The sequence below is a fragment of the Nycticebus coucang genome, chromosome 5 (assembly GCF_027406575.1).
Source record: "Nycticebus coucang isolate mNycCou1 chromosome 5, mNycCou1.pri, whole genome shotgun sequence".
In the NCBI taxonomy this organism is placed as follows: Eukaryota; Metazoa; Chordata; class Mammalia; order Primates; family Lorisidae; genus Nycticebus; species Nycticebus coucang.
The window spans coordinates 47,725,434-47,748,599 of NC_069784.1; the positions used below are offsets into that span (position 1 = coordinate 47,725,434).

Sequence of the window (23,166 nt, forward strand, 5' to 3'; positions counted from 1 at the left end):
CATCATCTGCTTTTTGCGGCAGACTCAGCATGGGTGATATGAGGTAATAAATGCTTTATAAACCACGAAGCGCCACACACCTGTGTGTGTCATTGCTGTCGGACACGGTCCAGCTTTGAGAATAACAAAGCTGCTGCGTGGTTGCTGCTGAGGGGCCAGGTGGCTGGCGTCTGTCGCTGAAACACGACATTCCCGAGCACCAGGCTCGCACAGTATTTAGGTGACATAATTGCCTCTGTGGACTGTGTATACATGGGCTTTTCTTTAATTGCATTGGTCAAACAAGAGCATCATGCATGTCATGGCTCGGGGGAATCCTGGGCCTTTAAAAATCTGATCAAGGACCCCTGTTGCCATATAATCATGAACAGCATTAGGTGGAATTATATCTTTATGGGACATGACCCCTTTCTCTGGCAGTTGTGCGTGGTGTTTTACCACAGCTATTGACAAACACTGAGCTGTTTCCTCTGATCGTCTCTCACTGAAGGAAGTGGCTTTTAGAAGGGCTCTCGCTAAAGCCAGACTCTCCTGCACTAACAATAGTGATGGAAACCCAGTGCTCAGTGAGGCCTCTTTGTCTGAAACCCTGATGTCTACCATATACCTTGAGAATGGGGTTCACAAAGTGGGATATTGTACTGCTGTTCAGTAGCATCTAGCCACCCTAGGAAAGGGCAGGAAGAATTAAAAAGCATACCTGCAGGCACAAAGAGAATTGTAATAGAAATTGAAAATTCCTAGGTGTATAACCTAGACTAAAATGTTTCATAAATAATAATGAAATTAGGGTCAGCTAGGGTACAAAGAATTACACGAGTCAGTAAGTAGCTAGAGGATCAGATGAAAAGCATAAAACAGCCTATCCCCTAGGGAGGAGCAGGGCTGCAGGCACACAGCCGTGCAATGATTTTCTTATATTGAGTCCTTTTCACCCAGATTCCATAGCTAAATCTGAGTGTAGGCAAAGATTATATATGAAAGGCAAGACAAGGAGAGTATCTCTATTGCTTAATGTTTCATAAACATTAATTCAGAAATAAAGGCCAGGTGTGGTGGCTCATGTCTGTAATCCCAACTTTGGGAGGCTGAAGCTGGAGGATTGCTTGAGGCCACGAGTTTGAGACCAGCCTGAGCAGCATTGTGAAAGCCCATCACAAAAAAGGAAGAAAAAAAGTAGCCAGGTGTGGTGGCACATGACTACTGCTGGCAACTCAGGAGGCTGAGGCAGGAGGATGGCTTGAGCCCAGCAGTTTGAAGTTATAGTGAGCTGTGACGACACCACTGCACTCCAGCCCACAAAACAGAGTGAGATCCTATCGCAAAAAAACAATAAAAATTAAAAAATTTGTGTATATATGTAACACCTACTATGCACCAGCACTGCTGGGTACTGGAAATCAGTAAAACTAAAAAACCATTCTGTTCTGAGGCTTAGCATCTGGGGGGGGAGGACTAATCACAAGCATGTGGCTGTGAAGTGGCCATGATGAGCACAGCAATGCAACATCGTGCAGCTGGGAGGGCGGAAAACAGGGATTTGACCTAGTGGGGGAAACCTTAGAGGAAGTGAAATCAATGTGAGACGCTAACGAGGCAGCAGTGAGGTGCCTCTGCTCCTCTGCACCTGCTTCTGAGGAGCGTTCGCTTCATAAACCACCTCTTCCCTGAGCCGGGCCTGGGGCGGTGGAGCTGAGCAGCTATCGAGAGCAGCGGCCTGACAGGTATTCCAGTACGTTTATTGTCCAAGACGGCCAAGACGTTCACCCTGTTACAACGTCCCGGAGGACCGAGGTTCTCACATGTAGCTCTTTTTTCTTACCTGTCACACCAGGGCCTGGCTTACTTCACGGTGCCACATCTTGTTGATAATTCAATGTTTGTGACTCAGATGATTTCTGAAGCACTTGGTTACGTTGGGGACAATTCCTAAATCTTCCAGCTCCTTTTTTCCTCACCGGGAGCCATTGGCTCTGTAGATCCCTTCACTTTCCCAGGTCTTCCGGCTGGGGTGGCAGTTTATTAAACTGAGTTTACTGGGTTTACACTTCATTGTAGTGTAGGCCAAAGACTAGGCCCTCAGTACCACTCATGTAAACTTTAAATATTTGCAGCAGAATTGTTATCATTGATATTGCTTACAGGCTAAGGCATTAGCAGAACGTAGATTATCTCATGAACGATTTCTACTGCAGTATATAACTTGGTTCACATAGAGTTGTCCAATTACTGAAATCTTTTCCAGCTGAAAGGGATGGTAAGCTTTATTCTCAGTTCCGAAACCTGATTCATTAAAAGACACATAGGGAAAGATGATATAATACAAGAAGCTTCTTCATGGCAAGCAATTCTCTAATTGGAAAATTCAGGGCATATAATTTATTCAACAGGTTTGAGAGAAGGCTGAGATATTTTTTCCCCAAGTGGTATTTGGCTAAATAACAAATATTAGGGTGTGGGAGAAGGGAAGTCTGCCTTTATAAAAACAGATACCATGGAGAGCCAAACTAAAAACTGTACCAATTAGATCTTTATTAACATAACGTTAAGCATCTGATATGTGCTGGGAACTGTCCTTCATGGGGACAATGTAGTAGCTGATAAACGTGAAGTCCCTGCCACATAGAGTGTTGAGTAGTATGAAGAGAGACAGTAAACAGAGGGTGAATAAACAGGAGACAGTGAGGAGGCTGAGTCGGTGCAGGAGTCCCGGGCTGGGAGCTGCTGTTTTCTACAGGGCAGTTAGGGAGCGCGTCAGAGAGTATTTGACACTGGAGCAGAAACCTAAAGAAAAGGATGGGGTGCATCATGACGGTGTCTGAGAAGAGCCTTCAGAGGGTGGGACAGGGACTGCAAAGGCCCAAGACAGAGTGCTCAGAGGGCACAAGGAGGGGCAGGCAGGCCAGCTGGCTGGCGTGGAGTGACGCGCGGGAGGTGGAATATCAGAGACCAGGGGTGTAGGTCCTGTGGGGTCTTCCATGCTGATGTAAAGACACACTTGGGTTTGGACGGAGGTGAGAGGCCACTGGACAGTGCTCAGAAAAGATGTGAAAAGGCTCTCAGCTGGGCGAGGTGGTTCAGACCAGTCATTCTTGTACTCTGGGGGGCTGAGGAGGATCCCTTGAGCTCAGGAGTTTGAGATCAGCCTGAGCAAGAGTGAGACATTATGGCAGATACCTGGAGTCCCATCTACTTGGGAGGCTAAGGCGGGAAGAGCGCTTAAACCCAGGAGTTTGAGGTTGCTGTGAGCTAGGCTGAGGCCACGGCACTCTAGCCTAGGCAACAAAGCAAGACTGTCTCAAAAAAAGAAAAAAAAAGAAGACAAGGCTCTCTGGCTACTGGATGGAGGATATAAGGGAGCACGAGTGGAAACAGTGTGACCAGTTAGTTAGAAGGCTGTTGCAAACTTGAGGTGAGAAATGTCTTAGGTCAAGATGGTAGTAGTGGAGGCGAGAGCAGCAGTCAGCAGACGCACAGGCACAGTTCAGAGGGAATGTGGGCTCAGTTCCAGACCACCAGGATTAAGTGACTATTTCAAAGTGAGTCACGTGATATTTTTGGTTTCCCAGTGCATATAAAAGTTACGTTTACACATAGTGTAGTCTATCAAATAGGCAATAGCATTATGTCTTTAAAAAAAAAGTCTATATACTTCAGTTTAAAAGTACTTTATTGCTAGGAAATGCTGACACAGGTATGAAGTGAGCCTATACTGTCGGAAAAATGGCACAGATAGAGTTGCTCAACACAGGTTGCCACAAACGCGGCTCAATTTACCAAAAATGCATATATAAGAGGTGTGATGAACCAAAGCACAGCAAAAGGAGGTGTGCCTGTAAATGAAGGCAGGGCGGACGGAGTCCAACCATGGCTTGGATGCAGCATAGGAGGGAAGGGTCAAGAGTGTTTCCAGGGCCACCAGCTCCACCATCCGTAACAACAGACTTGTACTTTCCTCTTGAAGAGCGGGACAAGACTGCAGGACGAGCATTTGGTGACGGTGGGCAAATGGGAAGTGAGAAGTGCAAACTACTTTGGATATCTGAAATCCAAGGTGCCCAGTGTTCACACAAGGAGGGATGTTAAGCTATTGGATCTGGAGATAAATCTGGGGGCTATTGGTGGTAGAGTCATAACAGGATCATTGAGGGAGTGGGGGAAAGACAGAAATGCAAAAACTGATCCTAGTAGAGAAGTAGAAGGGGAAGAATTAGCAAAGGAGACTGAGAAGGGGCAGCCAGAGAGAGGGGTGTTCAGAAGAGCTCCACAGACACCAGACGAAGAGACCGTTTCATGGAGGGAAAATGACATAGACCAGCCGAGGAGACCGCTCATGGAGGGGAAAGTGACCAACTGTGTCAAACACACTGTCTCCCAGACGCACCAGAACTGCTGTCAGGGGAGAACCACTGATCTTAAAGCAGCAGGGAGGAACCAAAAGGATCCCAGCTGATCTTTGGGCCCAGTGACAGAAAAAGTAGGGAGGAGCAAATAGCTGGTAACTTGAGAGGGTGACAGGGACAGCAGTGTTTTCTGGGAAGATCATATTTGGGTCACAGAAAGAGGCTGAAGGGAGTATTTCCAGAAAAGGGTGACGGTATGGGTGATACCTTAGTATTTACGGCTACCGTGCAGCCCATGTCTGTCAGCTCCCGGGAGGAACATATTCCCTGATGACCTGACAGTCATCATCTAGTTACTTCACTTCCTTGTCTGACCCAATTCACTACTCAGTTGAGTCACCCACTCCTTAAGGTATCTTCCAATGCAGATTTCAATGACTGCATCTAATACATGCTGAGTTTATTACTGTATAAGAAATCAAGAGTCTCAGAAGAACACACAAAATTGTACAGTGCAGACCTGGGCAGGGCTGAAGACTGGCACTGTGTACACATTCTCCCCAGAATTCTCTAGGAGCCAAGAAGGCATGCTGTAAGAGCCAGATTCCAGCTACGTTTCCAGCTATAGAGACAAAAGCAAAGCCTACTCCCCAAAAAACAAAGAGGTGGGAGGAGGGCAAAGGTATCCAGAGTGTCTGGCATGACTAGAACTGCAATAAATATTAGAGGGTCTAATTCAACACTATTCCCTTTACTGACTTTCCATGTGTAGGTCCTTGGCCCAGGTTTGGGGGCAGAGGGTGAACATGCATCCAGAGGGAAGAGGGGGACGCCTTCGGTAACAGCAGGGGTCGCTCTAGAGCCGTGACAGACACGGCCATCAGTGAACCCACCACATGTGTGCTAATGAAAACTGGTAAGATGAAAGGAAGTTTTTATTCTTTGAGAGAATTATCTAAATAATATGCAGCTCAGGGAAAAATAAAAATGGTTATATTAGAAAATAAAGACTTAACTCCTATGATTTCTAAGTTCCAGGGGCACAGATACCTCCATCCCTGTACTCAGTGGTATAGAGAGAAAAAGGGAAATGTAGCGGGTTTTCCGTGCTCAACCATTGGGAAGTACAGCGAAAGTACAGAGAAACTCACAAAAAAAGCATTTGAACTCCAATGTAAGATAAGGCACTTTGTCTTTAATTTTATCAGTTTCTTCAGAATTAATCAAGGTCTGGGGTCTTCTGGTAATCTGAGGTGCTGCTGTCTACAGTGTTAGCTCATGTCCCCAGGAAACTCTCAGAGTGCCACCGTCCTAAGTAGACTCCTGGGTGCACTCTGCCCACTTGCCCATGTGCATTCAGACTTCTCATTAAACTTCCCACAGCAGGACCAGTGGGGACGGCCGGGGTGGCCTTTGTGTCCGTGGCCACAGCCTAGGTACCCACCTGCACGGTACAAAGAAAGGGAGAAATGACTGTTAGAACAGAGTCCTGCAGTGACCATGGAAAGTAACCCCCCTGGCAACACACATACTCACAGGAGTGAGAACGACTAAGAGAAACCTGGCGAGAGGAACAAGCTACCTGACGGCTCTGCCATCAGGACTCTCAAGACTGACCACAGCAGCCAGCCGAGGTGGCACACCTTCCATCCTGCTGGAAGCTTTCCTATCTTAATAAACTGTTGTTCTATTGCTTCTGCTAAAAAAAATAAAAAATAAAAAAGGCCAGGCACAGTGGCTCACGCCTGTAATCTCAGTACTTGGAGGCCGAGGTGGGTGGATTGCCTGAGCTTACAGGTTCAAGACCAGCCTGAGCCAGAGCAAGACCCCCATCTCTAAAAATAGCCCGGCACTGTGGCGGGCGCCTGTAGTCCCAGTTACTTGGGAGGCTAAGGCAAGAGAATCGCTTGAGCCCAGGAGTTTGAGGTTGCTATGAGCTATGACTTCACAGCACTCTACCAAAGGGTGAAAAAGTGAGATTCTGTCTCAAAAAACAACAAGAAAATGACATCACTGCAAATCAACTCATGTTAGTCCAAGCTCTAAGAACACTGTAGTATTAAAATTTGCTGCTTGAAGTAGATGAACTACTTTGGACTTTAACTGTAAAATAAACCCAATTAAAACTGTAAAATGATTGAAATAGATCGGTGGACATTAAAAAAGGTAGACCATGAAGTGTTTACACAGAAGGGCACAAAAGCCTATTTAATGGCCCACCATTAAAGCAAGGATATACTAGAATAAGTTTTTAAAAAGTAATTAGATCCTCTGCCTGAGCTGATGTTCCCCTCTACACCAAAACAATTGGTCTAATCATCCACTCTCCCAGCTGTGCCCCATTTAAAATCTACTTAAAATTTTAAAAGGAAAAACATGGGTCTACATTTTTCTCACTGCTCAGGCTGCCAGGAAAGGGTACTGTGAAATTAAGAATCCCCCAGAGGCTGGGTGCTATGGTTTACTCCTGTAATCCTAACACTCTGGGATGCTAAGGAAGGTGGATTGCTCAAGTTTAGGAGTTGGAGACCAGCCTGAGCAACAGCAAGACCCAGTCTCTAAAAATAGAAAAATTAGCCAAGTGTTGTGGTGGGTGCCTGTAGTCCCAGTTACTGGGGAGGCTGAGGCAAGAGGATCTCTTGAGCCTGAGTTTGAGGTTGCTGTGAGCTATGATGCCACAGCACTCTATCCTACTCAGGACAGAGTGAGACTCTGTCTCAAAACAAATAAATAAAGCACAGGGATCATTGGATCCATGAACCGTATCAAAACTAAAAGCTGAAGGAACTTGTAAAGATCCCATCTCCATTCAGGACAAGGAAGCTTTAAGTGGCACTTGTAGAACAGTGGCATCCCTGTACAGACTGTCCTTCCTAGAAACAGAGCCCAAGTCCACACATGTGGTGCTGGTGTGGCCATGGAGGGCCGTCACCTGGTTCCCACTGTGGGCAGACAGGCCCAGAGGGCACTGACTTTCCATACCTGGCATGGTACCCCCACAGGCACAGCGCGCGGTCTTCTGGCCTCCGCTGGAGCAGAAGGTGCAGCAGTGAAACACACCTGGGTGTGAGCGGTGCTTCCTCTTGACTGTCACATTGAATGGAGAGCCCTTCAGCGTTCAGACCAAAAGCAAAGAACAGCACCTTATGAGTCAACAAGGTATGCTGAGCAGCACTACGTGCTAAAGAGTCTAAGGGACAGGCCTGTCCTTGGAGGGACAAGGACAGCAGGAGAGAAACAGAGATTTGAGGGCAAGAACCCTGCTCAGCAGGGTGGGAGCCGATACAAATGCAGCCTGTGCACCTGATTATTCAGTACAGGCCTGTGGCTGCTCTCTGGACACTGACTGGGCTCATACAGACTCAGCTCCATTTTCAGTGACGTCTGTATTAACTGGGCTTGCTCCGGCAAGATGGCGCAAGAAGCAAGAAGCCCCCGCCACAATAAGCATGAGCTTTCCTTAATGAATTTGCCTTACTCTGCCTTGCATGAAGGGAAGTAAGATATATCATGTGACACATTATCTCAATTTTTGCTTTCATACAACTGACTTTGGTCTCTAGAATTCCCAGTCTCAATTCTTTTTTTTTTTTTTTTTTTTTTGTAGAGACAGAGTCTCACTATACCGCCCTCGGGTAGAGTGCCGTGGCCTCACATGGCTCACAGCAACCTCTAACTCTTGGGCTTACGCGATTCTCTTGCCTCAGCCTCCCGAGCAGCTGGGACTACAGGCGCCCACCACAACGCCCGGCTATTTTTTTTTTGCTGTTGTTGCAGTTTGGCCAGGGCTGGGTCCGAACCCGCCACCCTCGGCATATGGGGCCGGTGCCCTACTCACTGAGCCACAGGCATCGCCCAGTCTCAATTCTTAAGGAATCTCAAGGGTTATTAGCAGAATGTTATAAACTCAAGGCTAGGACATCCTCTGGGTCTCTAATTTCTCAGCCATGTGCCTCTTCTCTTAACATACTGAGCTAGCCTCTTTCCTTCCACCCCTCTATCCAGGATAGACACATCTGTTTAACCATATAGTTATCCTAGAACTATATATTCCATATATCTGTAAAGATATATGGAAGGGAGAAAGGTTAAGGTGTACGTGGCTCATAATTCTCAAATTAATAACTGTCTAATTTGCTAACTTTCCTTCAAGGATAACTGTTAGTCATTTTTACTCTATATTTAAAATGATTTAATAAAAGTGTTGTACTGTGCCTCCCTAAGAATCATATACTTTGAGAAAGCACAAAGTAGAGAGCCAAGCACTTAGCAGTCTTTCAGATGATAAGTTTCCTCTGCTTTTAGTTTACAATCTACTTAAAAAACAACTTGAAGTTCCAAGAAATGGAGTTCAACTTCCAATTTTGCTACAGAGTTACTGTGTGTTATGGCAAGTTTGGTCTCTCAGTCTAACTGGACAGTGATTTGCTGTGGTTTTGGATAAAACTGAAATAATGAATGTAAAAACACTGATCTGTTCTTGACATACTGTAATTAAGTAGCAATAAATGGCTATTGAATAAGTGTTTCCTAGTGCTCAGACCCCAAGCCTAACACGCCATGATGCTGTATGGCATTTCATTGTGCCCATCAGTGTTGATTTCTGACTACTTCAATGTCAGCAGAGATTCTGCCTGACCTGTATTACCCAGTTTTTAAAAATTCATAATCTCAGGCTGGACACCTGTAATTCAGTAGCTAGGGCACCAGCCACATACACTGGAGCTGGCCGGTTCAAACCCAGCCCTGGCCTGACCAACAACGACAACTATAAGAACAAAAAAGCCAGGTGTTGTGGCGCCTGTAGTCCCAGCTACTTGGGAGGCTGAGCCAAGAGAGGATCACTTGAGCCCAGGAGTTTGAGGTTGCTGTGAGCTGAGACTGCCACAGCACTCTACCCAGGGCAACAGATTTGAGACTCTGTCTCAAAAAGAAAATACATAATGTAAACTAGAAAGCACTACACTTGTTGGTGGAGGAAAGTGTTACCTCATTTGTGTTATACTTGCTCCTTTGTTATACTTGTTTATAGTGACCAGGTAACATGGTGATGATGTAACATGGTAACATGTCACAACCGTGGTAACAGTAACTTTTGGTGGTTTAATTGTTTATAGTAACCATGGTAACAGATTAGCATATATGTAAAACAGTAGAGAGTTACATGGGCAGATGGCTAGCCAGATGATAACTTGTCAGTTGAGAGGAGGTGGCATAACCCTACCAATTGTGTTCCAGTAAATCCATGTCTGGTCACAATTTGAACAAAAGTGGGAAATCCTGAGCTAGATTTTAGCTCTGGACTGTGTGTGCTTATCTACTGGCAGACTGCCCCCCATGATCAATCTTCCCCAAATTAAGAACTCTAACAAACCAACTAGGAGAGGGATGAAATATAAGCATAACTGCCAGGAGGTGAAATAGGGATACAGAGTTCTTATGGCCAACAACATCCTCCAGTAAGAATGAGAGTGGCAAAATCTGGGCAGCCTTAAACTTCAGAGAAGAAAAGAGAATCCTGGTCAGTCTCTCCACAGCTGACACTGGGAGAAATGTCCCCAGGTCCTAAAACCAACACCCAGGGGACTGGGTGACAGGCTTTCAGGGAAGCACATGCGGGCCTCACTCACCTGCACATGTTGCTCTTTGACGCAGACCCACACAACATAGACCCCTGGTTCCTTGGGGGTGTAGGAAACATAGTATGTCCCATCCTTGTTATCCTGGACCATCGCTCTGACTGGACTGAATGGAGATTAAAGTTCAAAAAACCACTCACTCCCCATACCCTGCTTCAGTTGCTATCACTTTAGAATGGAAACTCTTACACTATTCCATTCGATATTAATTTTAAACATCCCCAAACAGCATGGGTCTTCCACTAGCCTTAGAAGTTAATTTTACAACAGAAGGTAAGTAGATCAATTCTAATGTAGGCTGACAGTCAGATGAGCTCCTTATTGTGTTCTTTTCAATTGAACCCTCTTGCTCTTTCCTGCCCCACCATACTCCAGTTCCAGAGAAATACAAATACGCTCCTGGCAAGTTTAGTAGTGAAAGGGTCTGAATTTTGAAAAGGGCACTATTGAAACAGAAGATTTTTCAGTCTATTCCAAAACTTGGGACAGAGGGCAATCTGAAGAGCAGACCACACCTTTGGGAGAGAGTTGAGTACAGGTATAAAGCCTATTCAAGAAAGCACCTTTGGTCCAACCAATCGTATCACATTTTTTTATACCATCATGGGTAGGCAAGATGTAACACCATGGCTAACCTCTCTGACATCTCAAAGGACCTCGTGAACCATGGCTAACCTCTCTGACATCTCAAAGGACCTCGTGTCTGTAGTCTCCTCACTGCCTGTCACCCATGCCACCTAACCATGTCATACAAACCTGTCTTTCTTATCTTCAGGGACAACAGTGACTTGAACGTTGTCTCCTCCCTTGCCCATGCTCTCGCCTGTGGCATCCTTACAAAGCAAAGTGAAAGAGGCTGTCTGTTTCTCCCGGGCTCTGTGGAGATCTGCAAAGATAAATGTGCAAACCTCACCTCCAAGGCAAACTGCAGTGACTCCAACCCCAAGTCAGACACCACCTTGCTTTTTCTCTTCAGGACAAAAGGTTGTGCTTCCTGTTTATTGTAACCACCCTGCTCCCTTTCTTTCCTCTTACCCTCTGCCTCGCAGAGTATAAACCTCTTGGGAACCACCTCTGGTGAACCTGGTTCTCTCTCAGCCAGCAGCTGCTCTTGGATGACGCAGGATCCTGGACCTTAACTTCAGCCCTGAGGGAGCTTTGACAATACTCACGATTGATCCCTCAACTATTCCTCAGAGGAATAGTTGAGGGATCAAACCCTGTGAGAGAGGCTAGTGACCCCCAAACCACTCTAAGCTCCAGATCCTGCTGGAAAAGGCAGGGCGTACAGCTGACCAGCTTGGACTCTCCACGTTGTGAGATCCTCTGTGACTCAGCAGCTCATGCCAAGCACTGGGGGAATACCCAGTAGCCACCCAGTTCCTCATCCAACATTCAGGGGGAACAAACACTGGGGGGTTCATGTACTCCTGAGGTCTATGAAAAGGCTTATGAAGGATCTAGTATTCTCTTGAAATTGTACACCCAAGTTAACATTCTTAAGGGGATCTATGACTTCCAAACAGTTAAGAATTCTTGGCTCGGCACCTATAGTTCAAACGGCTAAGGCACCAGCCACATACACCAGAGCTAGCAGGTATGAATCCAGCCCAGGGCTGCCAAACAACAGTGACACTACAACAACAACAACAAAATGGCTGAGCGTTGTGGCTGGCCCTGTAGTCCCAGCTACTTGGGAGGCTGAGACAAGAGAATCACTTGAGCACAGGAGTTAGAGGTTGCTGTGAGCTGTGATGCCACAGCACTCTACCTAGGGTGACAGCTTGAGGCTCTGTCTCAAAAAAAAAGAATTCTTGTGCCAGAATCATAATGGCTCTAGGATACAATATCCCAATCAGGACTGATCCATGAATAACATGTTTCCTTTAGAAAAGAATACTGGTCAAAAGACACCATTTCCTCCCCTCCTGAATGAAACATTTACCATGTTCTTTAAAATGCCAAGACAGCTTATATGAACGAAAAAGAACATAAAAGAAGGAAATCATAATCTTGCTCATTCCTGTGAAACCCCCTTCAGAACTTGATCTAAGCAATCCAGGGCCTGCCATTCTCCTCTTTGGGCAGGCAGGATGTGCCCTGCCCTAGTTGTCCCCCGGGCCACTGTCTCTGTTCTGTCATCTGATAGAAATGAAGCCTTATCCCTGAGTATGCTGGGACTCACTCTCTGAACTAGAAAAGGGTCAAGCTTTATGCTTGAATTAAATATTAACTGTGCCCTGACCAGAAACAATCAGAGAGGAAAGGATCACTGTCTTTCAGATAAGTTTGTGTCCCCCACCCCACCCTGGGTAACTGGTCTGTGGGCGAGTGCTACCTAGCTGAACAAGCCACCAGTCTTTAAGTGCCACATTCCTGTCCACTACCCTCTCAAGGCCAGTGGGCCTTCCTACCTTCTCCTTGAAGGACACACTTGGCTGGATCAACCTCTTTGGTATTAATGGTCCCGTAAACTTCATAGCCATGGCACTGGCCTGCTTTCTCCTGGGGAGAGAAACATATCTTATCGTTCACTCCAGGACGGGCACTGTACTCAACTTTGTTCAGCTTCCTAAGCCGCTCTACCACCACTCCCTTGGTGATGAGGATCTCCAGATCGGAGCCGCTGCTCAGCAAGTGCTGGGTGAACTCCACCCCTGTGCGCATGTCTGCCAGCAGCTGTTCCAGCTGTGCCTTCTGCAGCTGCAAGGAGTTCTCCTTCTGGACCCGTATGTCTTCCAGCTGCTTCAGCAGCTTGTCCCGATGCTCCTCAATGGCTTTGATGTAGCCCTCCGAGAATGTTCGGACGTTGGCTGCCACTGCCTCCACTCGCTCCTGGAGGGCACTGTTCATCCTTCCGATCTGGTCCAGGGCTTCCTCCAGGGCCTCCACGTGGGGCTGGGTGCCTTTGAGGAGCTCCCGCACGAAGTCCCCATGCTTGTGGATGACATTGCTGGTGAATTCGCAGGGATGCTCCCGGTGCTCCCCCACCACACAATCCCGGCACACAGGCTGGTCACAGAGCTCACAGAACAGCCTCAGCTCCTCCGCAGGGTGAGTGGAGCACAGGATGGGCTTCCCAATCTGGCTGTAGCCTTTCAAGTCTTTGAGGTCTACCATGGTATGGTAAGTTGTTTTCTTCTGCCGTCTAGGGACAAAAGTCAGAAACAGGAGATAAGGGAATACTTCTGTTTGGAAAACAGTACAGCAGAGAGGTTTTAGGAGCCTAGGCTCTAAAGCTAAACAAATTTCTTGCTCTAACCTCTAATTGCATGATCCTCTCTAAGTCCAGTTCCTTGTCTGTACAGTGGGGACAATACTTACCTGAAAGGGCTCTTGTACAGAACAAAATGAGAATAGACCAGGGCTCCAACCTGGTACATGTCTTTGCAAAAGGTTGCAACACTAAGACTACATACTAGAACTTTCCCCAAAGAGTTAATTTGGCAAGTTTAGACAACCTGCTTCCTAAGGCTAGAGGTGAGAGCACAGTAGAAAACGAGCACCAAGGGACAGAAACTGTGCCAGATGGCATAGCAATAAACTCCAAGTGATTAAACTAAAGAGAGCTAGACGGTACTGACACGAAGTCTCATCCAGCTCACATCTAAGCATTTCCCTCGTCCAGTATCTACATCACCCAAATCAGGAGGCTGGAATTTCCCTCCAGGGTCACAAACATTATTAAAAAGACTGAAATCAATAGTCAGTGCAATCAGGCTCAGCCCCCGTAGCACAGTGGTTACGGCGCCAGCCACGTACACCGAGGCTGGTGGGTTTGAACCCGGCCTGGGCCAGCTGAACAACAATGACAACTTCAACAAAAAACTAGCCCGGGCATTGTGGTGGGCGCCTTTAGTCCCAGCTACTTGGGAGGCTGAGGCAAGAGAATCACTTAAGCTCAAGAGTTTGAGGTTGCTGTGAGCTGTGACCCCATGGCACTTCACGGAGGGTGACAGAGTGAGACCCTGTCTCAAAAAATTTTTTAAAAAGTCAGTGCAATCAAAGCTCTTTCTCTTTAAATCCCCTTTTCTGTAACCCTCTAGAGATTCAGGGAAATCCCTAGGAAACTACAGTGACTGCTAGGGGTTCCCCCAATAGCACTGTTATCAACTTGAAGCTTATAGGCTTATTCTGGCGTCAGAACAGTGGCTGCAGAGAAAATAGGGTCAGCTGCTTAGCTGCGAGCAAGACGGTCACAGGGACTATCACATAATTATGAGTTAAAAATAGAAAGACTAGGACAGCACCCATGGCTTAAAGGAGTAGGGCGCCGGCCCCATGTACCAGAGGTGGTGGGTTCAAACCCAACCCCGACCAAAAACTGCCAGGAAAAAAAAAAAACAGAAAGACTACAGACTACTAACTTGTTCTATTGGTGAGGCCAGAAAACAAATGGAAGTCACAACCTAAAAACTGTATGAGGCTAATCCTAAAACCATGGTCATTTATTATTCTGATGCCCTAAAATGTAGTGGGGGAGAATAAGGGACAAAGAGTGATTCATGTGACAAACTACTCACCACATGCCAAAAAAGACACGCACCCCAACTAACTCCTACCAGCTGACCTCACCAAAATCCAGAGTAACTCTAGGGTACAGTGCAAAGACCAAAGTGAGTCCCAGCCAATCAGTACCTGTACTAGGAAGGAAGCACAGAATGTTGTCAGATGCTCTAAATTTAATGCTCTGTTGTTACACACTTACCACTTGTAGGGCCTTTTTAAATTATTGCTAAGCTTCAAATTCCTCAATTAATAGGCGGGAGTGAAAACAGTACTTGCTTTTCTAAGAGATGTAATAACCAAATGAGATCAAAAACAGGTTCTATGTTATTATTTTCATTCTCCTGTTTCCCCAGCAGCAAGTAATATTATTCACTACACAAATGTCTGATGACTGAAGCAAACTGTAGATGTCCTTTGTAAGCTGAAAAGGACTAAGCAAACTTCACTGCTGTGATTACTCCAGGAATTATATTAGGTTGACCTAACTGTCCTAGAGAATTTGCAATAGCATCGCATATCGATTGCTCTTTGACTTTTGATATTTGAAAAGGCTTTCCTTTCCATGTGCTCACAAGGGATTTGTTTTGACACCTCTTTGTTCTCTACTCTTAAGCCACACCAGGTGAGGTAGCCCATCTTTACCTATGAGCCTGGCAGCAGAAGTGGCAGAGATTGGCTTTGCAGGTCTGACACCTCTTCTCTACTTCCCTGTCGCTGCACAGGTCACACACCAGGCCCTGGCCTTCTCCACGCAGACTCTCCAGCATCACGTCATTCATGGCCAGGTGGTCTATGGTTAGAGCCTTCACTCCACCAATGGGCAGGTCCACATGAGCATCACATACCGGACAGAGGATGCTGATCTGTGGCTGTAGATTGCGTGGCTTGAGTTCCTGGTATACTGACCCCTCAGAGCTTGTGTCAGAGTCTCCCCCTCGGAAATCCACTACTGAGAAGGGTTCCAGCTGCTCCAGACAAGTGGTGCAAACCGTGTGCAAACAAGGCAAGAGCCTGGGGGCTTTGAAAAGCCCCATGCATAAAGGACAGTGAGTCTTGCCTGAGCTCCCAAGTGTAGACCCACTGGGGACTTTGCTCAAGATGCCCAGCAGCGGCTTCTTGTTTTCTGACATATTCCCCACGTTTGTGCTCAGTATCAGACAAGGCCCTGGGCAATTCTATAATGAAGAAGCAGGTGATAAAACCCACCCAAAGAGAAAATTTCCAGAACTTGAACAGAGACCATGGGGACTCTCTTGTTGGCAAATTAAAGGGCAAACGGGAAGAGGATTCCGCAAAGGAACCACCCTGGGATCTACTCAGAAGGGCCCCCTCCTTTCCATTGCATCCCATACCAAACTTGACACGCCCTCCTTTGCCTCCCAGGAGCTAGTCCTGGCGTCAACTCCCCGACCCCTGAACCTCCCGCACCCTCCACTGCCACCCCCCTCCCGCCTCCCGCTCCACTGATCTCGCGCCCGCCACGCGACAAGCGCCACCCCTGGCCCAGCGCGATGAGGTAGAAAGCCCTCTCGCTCCTTTCTTCCGCGGAGTACGCGCGCCGGGAAAAAGAGCTCAGAACCCCCGCCGAGTCAGCGGCAGTCACCGCCTCCCCGCGCTCGGCCCAGATGCCAGAAAGATCTAGCCTCTCCTCGCACCAATCCCAGCCCGCGTCTACTCCGATAAGTCCAATCACCGTCCGAGAGGGGCGGCCCTTGCCGCTCTGGGCCCCACCGCCCTCTAGATTGACATTATCAGCATCCATTAAGCTTTGGGAATTCCACGCGGAGGGCGGGACGCAACTAAGGGCCGGAGGCAGGGCCGGCGGAGAGCTCCTAGCTCTGTAAAAGGAAAAGGGCAAGGCTGGGAGTGAGCGGAATAGCGTAACCAGCGTCACTATTTCACCGGTACTAGCCCGGTCTTTATCTCTGTGGCGACCAGAGAGGCCTCACTAATATGACACAAGGACGGCCCCTTTTCCGCCCTCGGATTGGTCGCACGGACGCAGGCTAGGCTCCCTCATTGGTGGGTGTTGCTGTCAGCTGGCCCGGCGCGCTCTGCCCGGAGCTGGCTGGGAGTTCTAGGAGGCGTTTTTCGGGTCCCAGAAACCTCTGGCGCTGCCGGGCGATGACCTCTCTGTTGCACACCTGCGAGCTCTCCTCCTCGGCCTCCCGAGCTTATTTTGGTTCACAAATCCCTCAGGCCTAACGTGCGAGTTGCGAGAACTCCCGGGGCTTGCCAGTCATTGGTATTTTCCAGGGTTGGGGGCTCTGGTTCTGAGGACCAGTTAAGGAGACCAGTGAACTGGAGTCTAGAATTGAGCGTTCTCTGGGCCACCCTAGGGGAGCTTGCTCCGCGGGCTTGAGAAGACTGTTTCGGCAGTGCGGAAGAGTGCAGATGATTTACATAGATAATTTGTCACCCGGAATTCTACGTACTGAGCAGAGTATGTTTGACTCTGTTCCTGCTGGTCACAATGCGACAGTGGAGGTTGTCAGCAAGGGACAATCCCTTTGTGGGCTCACAAGCTGAACCAGTGAACACATCTGGCACCCTTAAGTTTCATAATTTCCTTGTCTCTTCTAAGTGTCCTCGATTCAGCCATGGCGGCCTGTTAAACCTGGGAGATCTGGGACCTGGATCTCCAAAATTAAAAAAAAAGAAAAACAGGGAAACGCCTGTGGCTCAGTGAGTAGGGCACCGGCCACATATACCAAGGGTGGCGGGTTCGAACCCGACCCCACCCAAACTGCAACAACAACAACAAAAAGAGCTGGGCGTTGTGGTGGGCGCCTTTAGTCCCAGCTACTCGGGAGGCTGAGAATCTCCTAAGCCCAAGAGCTGTAGGTTGCTGTGAGCTGTGACTCTACAGCACTCTGCTGAGGGCGACAAAGTGAGACTCTGTCTCTAAAAATAAAAACAAACCAAAAACCCGGTAACACGCTGGTTCTTTGCCCTCCACCTGTTCTCATTGTCTCTGGTCGTTTATCCTGTGTAGTGTATCCGGCTTGCTCACTGCTTGCTTTGTTCGTGACCTTACCTACTTGACTTAGACCGCACCAGCAGTTGTTATCCTGTTTCATGGTTCAGGCCTAGGTCCTGGAGCTAAGCTATTAAAAGATATCTAGGGGGGAACAAAAAGATGACTTAAAATATAAAAACTGTAAAATACAAAAATGGAAGTGCTTAGCCATTTCGAAAATATAGCATGTCAATGGGTCAAAATGCCACTTTTAAATAAAAATTACACATGCAGTTTCCAAATGAAAAATAGTCCTTACCTCGGGTTTTTTCAGCCACTCGTTCTTCTGGCCGCTACCCTCCTTTAGAATATGCGTTCTCTTCTGCTACAGTAAGTGGCAAAAACTGTCTGGACTTGGCCTTGCTATATATTCTTACTTTGAACTTCACCTTTACCCTACCTGATGCTTGGCTATGCTTTGCTTCATCCCTTATTCATGATGTATCACATTTCCTGTGGTAGCTATTCCAAATTTCTCTTGTGTACAAAGTGCTTTATAATTTACATGTGCATTATCTCATTTACTCATCTGACAATTTTGTGAGGAGATAGCCTCAAGGAGGGGGTGGCCAGCTCAAGTTAAAGCATCTGGGTCTTGAACACAGTCTTACGATGTCCTAAAATTCTACTGCAGCCATCTCTACCCTTTCCTTTCTCAGCTTTCTGAAGCATCAGAAGTCTCACACACTCAGCAGTCAACTGCCTTCCTTTAAGTTTGGAAAACAAGGCTGTCTCAAGAACACCCTCACCTTTCTATTGAAAAATCTGTGATTCTTCACACCTCTTCTCATACCCCTCCTGTTGCCTTTTTTCAATCCATGATCTTTGTTCTTCACCCCAACCTCTCCTACCTCCTCAAAACCTTGTTCCTCCAGTGTTTTCAGTCAGTCCTTTACTAGCCTATTCTTCTCCCAAGAGTTATGAGCAAGTCCTGAAAGGGAAACAAACTCTCTCAACCCAGCTTCCTTTCAACTTATTGACTTTGGTGGCTCTCACCATTACATTTCTTCATTTATTTTCTTTTTCCTTCCTTCTCCTTCCCCCATCCTTCCCCCTCCCTTCCCCCCTCCTCCTCTTCGTCTTCTTCCTCGTCATCGTTGTCTCCTCCTCCTCCTCCTCATCGTCGTCGTCTTCTTCTTCTTCTTCTTCTTCTTCTTCTTCTTCTTCTTCTTCTTCTTCTTCTTCTTCTTCTCTCTCTCTCTCTCTCTCTCTCTCTCTCTCTCTCTCTCTCTCCTCTTTCTTTCTTTCTTTTTCCTTTTCCTTTCTTTCTTGACGCAAGGTCTTGCTCTGCTGCACAGGCTAGAACACAGTAGCCTGATTATACCTCTCTGTAACCTCAAACTCTTGTGTTTTATTTTATTTGTATTTTTTGTAGAGACAGTGTGTTGCTATATTGCCCAGGCTGGTCTTTAAAGCCTGGACTCAAGCTGTCCTTCCTCCTTGGTCTCCCACAATGTTGGGATTACAGGCCCGAGCCACAGCATCCACTCTACCACTACATTTTTTAAAAGAGTACTCTCACTCCCTGCTTTCATCACTATCTTCTTCTTTTTTTTTTTTCTGTAGAGACAGAGTCTCACTTTATGGCCCTCGGTAGAGTGCCGTGGCCTCACACAGCTCACAGCAACCTCCAACTCCTGGACTTAAGTGATTCTCTTGCATCAGCCTCCCGAGCAGCTGGGACTACAGGCGCCTGCCACAACGCCCGGCTATTTTTTGGTTGCAGTTTTGGCCGGGGCCGGGTTTGAACCCGCCACCCTCGGTATATGGGGCCGGCGCCTTACCGACTATCTTCTTATTATCACCACTACCACCCAATCATTCCTCACTTCTTTCCTCCTGACTTTCTTCTTGCGGATCTTGGACAACCATATTGCTGGCCTTTGTTCCGTATGCAATTAGTATTCACCATTGTTTTGTAATTCTTTATCCTTAAACCTTGCCTCCTCCTTGACTTGTGAAATCCTCTGCAAGTCAAACATTCTAATGTCTTGGAATGCTTCTTATACCTCACTAGCTCCTCTTTCTCCATCTTATCCTGTACTTTTTCCTTCTACATTTCCTCTTGGGAAGATAATTCCCAGACCCACACTTCTAGTACTGACCTCTCCCCTCAGCTTTTGTCACTATTTATTATAAATCTGCACCCAAATGTATTTGCATCACCTTATGTCCCCACATATCTTAAACTTCATTGAACTTCTTTGCTCACCAAACTGTGCTGTCTGATTTGTCCCGTTTCATTTTCTCCAGAGTATCATTTTCCCTTCCCTCCAGCTTGAAACTTTATAGTGCTCCTGGCTTCCTTTCTTTCTCCATATCTAAGCAGACACCAATTTCTTCCCATCCCCACTACCAATACCTTACTGCATAAGAAGTTTTAAGGTAATATAGGATTATATTACCACCAAATACAACAATAGTCTTTGAATTATTCTTCCCCTCAAATTGTTTTCAATTGGTCTACACAGTTCAGATGAATTATAAGAACATGATGTAAGTCAGTCCTCATTCTAAAACCTTCAGTACCTCACCACCTCTGGATAATATAGAATAATATCTGGATTCCTTGGGGCAATGGCACCAAGGACTGGTTTCATGGGAGATAGTTTTTCCACAGGTGGGGTGTGGGGGGACAGGAGACAGAGCTCAGGCAGTGATGGGTATATATAAGCTTAGCCCTCCACCCCCCACAGACCAGACACAGGGTTGGGGATGGCAGCCTTAGTGGATTCATAAAACAGGCCTTTTAGTCATTTGCCAGTTTGTCTGCAACATTCTCCTATCATGCCCTCGGTAGAGTGCCGTGGCATCACAGCTCACAGCGACCTCAAACTCTTGGGCTTATGCGATTCTCTTACCTCAGCCTCCCAAGTAGCTGGGACTATCGGCACAATGCCTGGCTATTTTTTGGTTGCAGTTGTCATTGTTGTTTAGCTGGCCCAGGCCAGGCTCAACCCGCCAACATCAGTGCATGTGGCCAGCACCGTAACCACTGTGCTATGGGTGCCAAGCCTGCAGTTGTTTTCTTTCTTAAAATTTGTATACATTTTTTTGGCACTCTCCCTATATGTGGCTTCCCATGAGCCCACCTCTGCCAGCCTAGCCAGCCAACTTCATTTCTGGTAGGGCCCCAGGCCAACCCCTGCATGCACACTGAGCTGTAGCCTTCTTTTATGATTTGACAAGCTAGTGCTCTGCTTACAACACCCTGCCCACTCTTCTTTGCCTAATTAATTCCTGCTCATTCTTCAAAGCTCAGTTTAGGCATCAACTTCTCTAGGAATCCTCCATTCACTGAGTCTTCATTAGGTTCCCCTGCATGGGCAACCCATGGCACTCTGTAATGACCACTATCAAGTCTTCAACGTTCTCCATTTCAATTTTCTTTTCTTTTTTTGTATTTACTTATTTTTAACATTTCAACGTTTTACTTGTTTGTCTGACTCTGCCCTCTGCTTTCACTCCTCCCACACTGGGAACTCTTTTTTTCTGTTTTGGAGAAAGAGTCTCGCTCTGTCACCCTGGGTAGAGTGCTGTGGTGTCATAGCTCATAGCAACCTCAAACTCTTGGGCTCAAACAATACTCTTGCCTCAGCTTCCCAAGTAGCTGGGACTACAGGCACCTGCCACCATGCCTGGCTGATTTTTTCTATCTTTGGTAGAGATGGGGTCTCGCTCTTGTTCAAGCTGGTCTGAATTCCTGAGCTCAAGCAATCCACCTGCCTTAGCCTTCCAAAGTGCTAGGATTACAGGTGTGAGCCTCCTCACCCAGCCCACACTGGTCCTCCTAAGGACAAGGGACCATGTCTTGTTTCTGCATGCCTAATACCAGTACCGTGTCTGAAACATAGTAGGGTTTAATATAGGATGAATGAATGAATAGTTGAGATTCATATTTTATTTCTAAGAAACTTATCCTAATAACAGGACAGATGACCAGAGAAATTTATTGTTGATTTCAGAGATCATTTTTGCCTTCTGATTTTAAAGGGGCCTAATTCCTGAAACACAGAATCGTTAGTGCCATCTAGTGGAAGTAGCTGCACAAAAAAGCTATACAATGGTGAATAATGCAGCTTGGACAGTGTTCTCTTCTGTCTTACTGGTTTGAACTGAGAAGGGACAGGGAAGGAAGGGCTTGGTTGCACGGGTTCCAGTGTGCCCTGACTTATGGGTGTTTTGACCTTTTATCTAGACATTCACTGTACTCTGAGATGATTATAATTGTGAAATCTAGCAAGTATAAATTGTTCCTTATAATTGGTATTTTATGAAAATGGGCCCCTCTTCAACTTGGAGGAGGATTAAATAGAACAATATGAACTTTGGATCTCCCCTTATGTGACGACTTTTAGTCAAACTAGAACTACACAGGCATTAGTTGTATGATTACCTAATGTTTTAGAAAAAATTCTAAAATACTGTTTTCACTATAGAGCTATAATATCTTCACCAACATATTTTAGCTCTTCTCACTTGACTCCTAGTTGTCTGACACATTGCCGTGATCCCAAACATTCTATAGTTGATGTAGTCAGGAAGCTACACTCAACCTCAGTTGGTTTATTATAAACATAAGTGGCTGTTAGATTGTTTACACTTACTACACACTCTACCCACCTCTTTCTGTAAATTCCTTTTTTTTAGTTTATTACATAATAGAGTTCATAATTAACCTTTTTTAAGAAATCACACATTATATTGATGCATTTTTTAAAAATGTGAATAAATGCTTTGTGATTTTTTTGTATAAATTTATCTTCTGCATAAAATATACATAATTAAATAAAATGGGTAATAAGATAAAGAGAATGGCACATTTAGAGATTGGATTTCATGCTGCATATGGTGATAATGCTCCTGATTAAAATTAAGGCAGCAGTTGTGGAGGCTCCTACTGTTATATTACAGAATCGATCATAAGGGCAAGGCATTCACATACATTTTTTTCTTTTTAGGATTCCTTTATTACTTGTATTTAATAAACATATCAACTTTCATGAAAATTTTGATTTAGAAGAGGCCCTTTGGCTCAGCACCCGTAGCACAGTGGCTACAGCGCCTGCCACATACACTGAGGCTGGTGGATTTGAATTTGGCCTGGGCCGGCTAAACAACAATGACAACTGCAACAAAAAAAAAATAGTCAGCTTTGTGGCGGGCGCTGTAGTCCCAGCTGCTTGGGAGGCTGAGGCAAGAGAATCATTTAAGCCCAAGAGTTTGAGGTTACTGTGAGCTGTGATGCTATGGCACTCTACCGAGGGCGACATAATAAGGCTCTGTCTCAAAAACAAGAACAAAATAAAAAAAAAGAAGAGACCCTTTGTTCGGAATAATTTGCCCCAAATATCTTCATGGCTTGCTCCCTGTCCGAAAGGGGAGTCAGTGAAGGCAAGGACAAGTATCTGTTGAGTTCTCTGTATCTCCCTAGTATCTAGATACATGTGTGTCCTGTAATTGGAGCTCGTTAAATATTTATTAAATGAATGTTTGAGAAAACTGGGGCACAATGTGATAGACATTGGCTTAAGTTCACATATGAAGTTATTGGCAGAACTGGGACAAGAATTCATGTCTTCTGACTCCCACTCCCTTTGACTTATCTCCATCAGTCCTGCTGTTAGGTCCACACACCCAGGGCCCAGGCCCAGGC

The 23,166-nt window shown here is 46.2% G+C and overlaps 1 protein-coding gene across 1 annotated transcript; it reads right to left on the reverse strand.

Moving 5' to 3' along the window:
- Positions 1-5,519: 5,519 nt before the first annotated feature.
- Positions 5,520-16,114, reverse strand: TRIM45 (tripartite motif containing 45). The gene is made up of 6 exons (XM_053592763.1): positions 15,134-16,114; positions 12,397-13,130; positions 10,739-10,868; positions 9,974-10,088; positions 7,326-7,452; positions 5,520-5,787 (listed from the first exon to the last, which is right to left on the reverse strand). The coding sequence occupies exons 1-6, from the start codon at positions 15,619-15,621 to the stop codon at positions 5,639-5,641; spliced, it is 1,743 nt and encodes a 580-aa protein (XP_053448738.1). The 5' UTR covers positions 15,622-16,114; the 3' UTR covers positions 5,520-5,638.
- Positions 16,115-23,166: the final 7,052 nt, after the last annotated feature.